Genomic DNA, 6852 nt, shown 5'->3' with positions numbered 1-6852 from the left:
AAAAAAAAAATTACGAATATTAATATATTAACTAGTTAGATAATACTATTTATGGTTAAGTTTATATTAGAACATGAAGCATACAAGTGAAATTGAATTCCTGAGGGCCTTTTTGTTCTGTTTTCACTTTTTTTTTTTTTTTTCTTAGAATTTGTTTGTTGTCTCTCTTTTTATTATGCATCCAAGACTAAAATGACTAAAATTCAGTGAGAGAGGCTATGCCGTATGTGAAATTCTTGAGAAATTAGCTGCACAATGCCCAAATAAGTCGTGGGTTTTCACCGCAGACCAATAATAAATGGCAGTCTCTAAGAGGTAGTTCAATTGGCTAGAGACCACGCTTAATGAAGCGAAGGTGTAAACATGTCAAAGAAAAAAATAGTAAATGGCATAACAAACATTTAAAGTAACCAAGATCATTAATTATTTTATCCACAATGGGGATCACATTGAACACAAATTGAAAATATGGAAACTAATAAAACCTTACATTATTCAAATCTAAACTTGAGAAACTAAATTGATGAGACTCTAAAGCGTCCAATATGCAATTTTAAGGAAGAAGATTATACACCTATCTTTTACTTGGTTCATGATTTGGAAATATGAAACTCTCCACTCATAACTAATAACTAATGGACCACAAACTCCCCAAAAACCTGTAATAAAGCCAAGAACCACACTAATTGGAAACCATGGAATTCTATGATGCCCATTGTCCTCATCCTGAATATCTTTGTTGTTGGTACCAATATGGGCACTATCATGTGGAAGTGGAGGGCCACAAAGTCCAGGGTTGCCCTCATATGCCGAGACATCAAAGCTCTGGAACTAAGTGTCCAATGGTATTGGTCCAGGCAAATTGTTGTTTGCAACACTAAAGTCACGCAAGAAATGTAGACTGCTTAGTGATTCTGGTATTTTGCCGGACAACCGATTTTCAAAAAGGTCTAATTCTTTCAAGTTTGTGAGCTCAGACAGTTGGTCCGGAATGTTTCCTATAAAGTTGTTATGATTGAGATCCAGAACATGAAGCAGCTTCAAATGGCCAATCTCAATGGGGATATTGCCACTAAGATTATTGCTTCCAACACATATTGAAGGGTATAGGTTTGACAGAAAATTGTATTTGGTAACACTTCTTATGTTAAAAAATATTGGTAAATCCAAATGGATGCGGGCTATTGGAGCCTTTGGTGACACTAATGCTAGCAATGCACAAAGTTCCTTCGGGAATTCACTTGAAATGAGGCTATCAAAGATAAGTGTAAAGCAAAGAGCACCGGAAGAGTCGATAACCAACTAGGAATTGAACCTGTGACGATTCTCAAATAGAGTTAAATATTCTATTTTCTTAAGCTTAGATAGCCATGTAGGCAATTGACCAGTCAATGGGTATCCACCAAGACTCAAAACTTGAACATTTTCAAATCCATCAGAACCAAAAACATTGTCATCACCTGGAATTGCCTCGCGTATTTAACTAGATAAATGAGTCATCTACAGAAGTCACCCCAAAAAAAAAACGTTCATTGTTGTGCAGCTAAGGTATGATCATGAGTATATAGGTCAATTTTACAACAAAACATGAAGAAATTCAGAAAGGGAAAAAAATCCACCATGCCCCGAGTCCACAAGGTGAACTCTAGAAAATAACAAAAATAAAAAGAAGAAATGTTAGATTAATATAAATTAAATAATTAAATTTATCTCTTCCTATCACCTTACGATTTTGAAATATGACTTTGTCATTCGCTTACACGTAAAGGAGATTGATATAATATAAATTAAATGACTAAAGATATCACTTGCTATCCATTTAAGCCATGATTTAAAGAGAAATATAATGAGTAAAACAAAACCATGACTCGCATAAAGTGGTTTATGTAGATTCAATTTCGTTCTTGACTTTAAAATTACGTTTGTTGTAGTCCCTCCCTCAGTCCTCGTCAATGCCAGTCGTTCCACGCTAAAACAGAAACAGAATGGTGGCGGTTGACAAGTGGTGGAGTATTTTGATTTTTTTGCCATGATTTCGGAGAAAATTATTTGAGTTATCAACATCATTGATTTTGACTACATTAATGCAAGATTTTTTCGATGTAGTTTCGTCGAACAAAGAACTGGATTGATTGTCAAACGTACGTGTCCGAAATCAAATAAAACCATGCCAGATTTCCAAGCTGAAAATTGAGAGGAAAATGACCAATGCCTACTTTTCTCGGCTTTTCTATTGAATTTGAATGTCCCAAGGGCTAGGTTAGACGAACAAAAAAAAGAAATTCGTGTTGGAAAGTCACCGTGGTAGCCAAAATCCAATGATAGTGAGTTACAAAAGGAACACCCAAAATCAAATGGCTCGAAGAAATTACACAAGTAAAGACTAAAGAGGCAACATCGTATCTCTAACCAAAACAATTCTTTGTTATATATACTTGCAGTTTGGGCTAAATAATACAGAGCCATTTGCTTTTCTTGCTTCTCCGAGAACTTTGCCTTTCATTCCTCTCGTATGAGTTATCAAACAAGAAGCATGCAATACTTGATGCCTCATCATCTCCTCTTCACCTTGTTTCTCTTTGCCATTTTCTCTGCAAATCATGCGTGCAACCAAATAGAACGCAACTCTCTCTTGTCCTTGCCCTTTAACACTTCTTCTCCACCATTAAATTGGTCTTCTGCTGATTGTTGCTATTGGGAAGGTATTTCCTGTGATGATAAAGGTCAGGTCACCCATATTTGGTTACCCTATAAAGGCCTTAGAGGGAGTATGTCTCCCTCTCTTGGAAACCTCACATATCTCTCTCACCTTAATCTCTCCCACAATTCACTTTTAGGTCATCTCCCTAAGGGTTTGTTTTTGTCCTTAAATCAACTCATGGTCCTTGATTTGAGCTACAACCATTTATTTGGAGAGATATCTGGCTGGCCTGCCTCCGTTCAAATTGTTGACATATCTAGCAATCAGTTCAACGGGACAATCCAATCTCTGTTTCTTCAAAGAGCGTGGAGTTTGATTGAGCTCAATGTCAGCAACAATAGTTTCACAGGCTCTATTCCTTCCTATCCTTGCATCAATTCTTCCTTTATCAGGCTCCTCGATTTTTCTCGTAATCTTCATGGTGGCCAAATTCCTAGTGGACTCGGGTCATGTTCGAAACTAAAGGTTTTGCGGGCAGGTTTTAACTCTCTCTCAGGATTGCTTCCTCATGATATCTACAATGCGACATGGCTTGAAGAAATCTCCTTACCTTCCAATGATCTTTCAGGACCCATTAGCAGTGACATTGTAAACCTTACAAGACTCACCAACCTAGAGTTATTTGAAAATCAATTGAGCGGCAAGCTCCCTGCGAATATTGGAAATCTCTCCAAATTGAAGTACGTAATCCTTCACACAAACTTCTTAACAAGTTCTCTGCCCCCATCTTTAATGAATTGCACAAATCTCATAGAATTGATTTTACGGTTCAATTTGTTTGAAGGAGACATCACCACCTATAACTTCTCCTCTCTTCCTCAACTTACTACTATTGATCTGGGGTTCAATACCTTTTTCGGTAACTTTCCAATAAGCCTTTACTCATGTAAGTCCCTAAGAGCCATTCGACTTTCCTACAATAGACTAGAAGGACAAATCCAACCAGAGGTGGCTCAATTGGAATTCTTGTCTTTCCTTGTACTTAGTTACAATAGGCTAACCAATATTACAGGGGCAATCAAGATTCTGATCCATTGCAAAACTCTCAGTGTAGTCCTTCTTGGAGGAAATTTTCTGTACGAGGCAATACCAACTGATGATAGTATAGTTAGTTCTAATGGATTTGAGAATATTCGGTTTTTGGGTTTTGGTGATTGCCAGCTGATGGGTCAATTTCCCATATGGCTATCTAAGATTAAGAAGCTAGAAGTTCTAAATCTAGTTTCCAATCGTATCACAGGTTCAATTCCTGGTTGGTTGTCAACTCTTCCAAGGCTCTTCGCTTTTGACTTATCTAATAATCTCATTTCAGGTGAATTTCCGAAAGAACTTTGTGCATTGCCAGCATTAGTGTTAGCAGAGACTCTAGTAGACAATAACTATTTGAATTTACCAGTTTTTTCCGCTAGAGATGGTACCCTTGGCCAATATAATGTTCTCTCGAACATGCGACAAACAATAAAAATTGCAAACAACAGTCTTAGTGGCAACATCCCCATTGAGATTGGTCATTTGAAGTTGCTTCGCCAGCTGGATCTTAGGCATAACAACTTCTCAGGCAACATTCCACACCAAATATCTGAGCTCGCAAACTTGGAATTACTGGACCTCTCTACCAATCGGTTGTCCGGTGAAATACCGTCATCACTAAGTAGATTGCATTTCTTGTCTCGATTCAGTGTTGCAAACAACAATCTTCATGGGCCAATACCATCAAGCACTCAATTGCAAAGCTTTAATGCCTCTGCATATGAGGGCAACCTTGGACTCTGTGGTCCCCCACTTCCACACGGGTGTACCAATACTGTTAGTACCAACGAAGACATTGAGGAGGAGGAGGAAAATGGGCCTACAATCCCATGGTTTCCAATTAGTGTGGTTCTCGGTTTCATTGCAGGTTTTTGGGGAGTTTGTGGTCCTTTGCTTTATAAATTTATGTCAAACTAACAGTGTCTTTGGCCAGATTGCGCAAAAGGTTTTAAGTATATAATATATTTCTTTAAAATTACATATCTGTCGCTCAAGAGTTGTGATCAATTTGGTTTCTCAATTTTCAGTTTGAATGCTTTAGCTTGCATTGTTGCCCTGGATATTCCAGCAAAGTATAAGAAAACTAAAGCAAATCAGTTCTTATTGAAACAAAATATGTTGTTGCAATTTTGTGCAGAAAACAGAGTACAAAAACAGAGCAAAAAAATCTGATTTTTATTTTTCCTTGTCTCTCGTTCTATCAGCTGCAGCTGCATACAACCCGGCTTTATGGGCAAATTTAATCAAACTGAGCAATTTTTAAGAACTTATAAACAAATTCAGTTTTGAGAGTCAATAACATTATTCCTACAATGACATGGAAGAATACGACCGAAATGACGAGATATATGAATGAGAAGAAAGGCTAGTCGGGGTAGAGGTGTTACATGAGAGATATGAATGACCAGCTCAACACAGGTAAGATCTGATCTTCTTCATTGATTCGCAACATGCTTTCTTAGGACAGTGGTTACACCAATCCAATAGTTAGGAGTGTCACGTCAGCATTGTTGGATGAATGTTTAATAGAATTTTCCAAGTGTTAAATACTTTTGCATCAAACAACTTTGTGCACTTGAAGAAATAACATAAATAATTCCTATAAAATGCCTAGGAGTAAACCAAACATAACTCCTAGAGTATCTCAATTGGCTTAGGACGATGCCTCATGAAGCGAAAATTACTAGTTCAAATCCCCTTTTTTTCTTTCCCTTAAGGTCAATTACTTACTAAAAGAAAAAAGAATAAACTAAATTCGAGAACTTCATATTCCCGTAAGTACTTACCCTAAATTATCTTGTATGCCTCCCCACAAGTACTTACCCTAAATTGCAAGTAAATATAACCAAGCAATTGTTTTTGCCAGAGATGATTAGTCTTTACTAGTGGAATTTCTTCGAGCCATTTGATTTTGGGTGTTTCTATTGTACGTCAGTCACTATCGTTTGACTTTGGCGTGCTACGATTTGGAAGCACATATGACTTTCCGACATTAATTTCTTTTCTTTTTTTTTTTTTTTTTTTAGACTAAGGATCGATCTTTCGTTGGTTGTTGAGATGAAGATATTGAAGATCAGGAGCTCAGAATTCCTCAAATTCAATATTTACGACTACATTGTCAACTGTCTTTGACTCTTGGGTAATTCATAATGGATAGAAATTTCCTGTCGCCTACTATGATAAATGATAAACGTCATTCAACATTTAATATTTTAACAATTATTTAGTATTATTCCACTAATCTAAGAATTCTAATATTAATTTTTTAGAAACCCAAATATATTAAATGACACTTATCACTTATTAGAGTAGCTTATTAGAGTAGCTTGAAGCAAATTTTCGAAATTTGTATCCATTCATAATTGAGGATTGAAAGCTATATATATGCCACAAGATGGAAAAAATTCACATACCTCCTCAAACTACCATCTAATTGACAATGTCTCCTCCAAGCTACCAAAAATTGTCAATGTTCTCCCAAATCCTCCTAATAACTAAACTACCCTTAGTAAAATAAAAAAAAAAATAAAAAATGTTAAAACTTCTACAAGAAACCTAAAACTAATATATATATATATATATATATATATATATATATATATATCAAGGGTGGCCAAATTTAAAAAGAAAAAAATTCCTTTTGATAAGAAAAAAAATTAAAAATGTTGATTTGTTTTATAAAAATTGAAAATTTTCGTTGAAAAGAATAAAAATTTTCATTTTAAGAAAAAAAAATTAAAGAAACTTTTTTTTTTTAAGTTCAAATTTCCATTTTAAAAAAATAAAAAATAAATCGTTTTTTTTTAATTAAAATTTTTCGTTTAAAAAAAAAAATTATTTCTTTCGAATTTATAGGGGTATTTTTGTCTTATTGAGAAATCTATAAGGGCATTTTTATCTTTTTGCTAGCCTTGAGGGAGACATTGACAATGTTTTGATGTTTGGGGAAACATTGTCACAATTGAAAGTTTAAGGGGGACATTATCAATTGGGTGGTAGTTTGAGGGGGCCAAGAGTGTTAAGTGAGCGAAACCCTCGTGAGCGAGCTCGGGCTCAGCTCGATTATTAAATGAGGCATTTCGTGAACACAAATACTGGCTCGAATATTAAATGAAGCAAGC

The 6852-nt window shown here is 35.5% G+C and overlaps 1 protein-coding gene across 1 annotated transcript; it reads left to right on the top strand.

The window, feature by feature from the left end:
* The first annotated feature begins 2512 nt into the window (after window positions 1-2512).
* On the top strand, window positions 2513-4648 carry LOC132163793 (receptor-like protein 3). The gene has a single exon (XM_059574165.1). The coding sequence runs from the start codon at window positions 2513-2515 to the stop codon at window positions 4646-4648; it is 2136 nt and encodes a 711-aa protein (XP_059430148.1).
* The last annotated feature ends 2204 nt before the right edge of the window (window positions 4649-6852 follow it).

The sequence above is a fragment of the Corylus avellana genome, chromosome ca10 (assembly GCF_901000735.1).
Source record: "Corylus avellana chromosome ca10, CavTom2PMs-1.0".
NCBI lineage: Eukaryota > Viridiplantae > Streptophyta > Magnoliopsida > Fagales > Betulaceae > Corylus > Corylus avellana.
The sequence above is the reverse complement of the archived record's forward strand: the minus strand, read 5'-3'. Positions and strand labels throughout refer to the sequence as shown.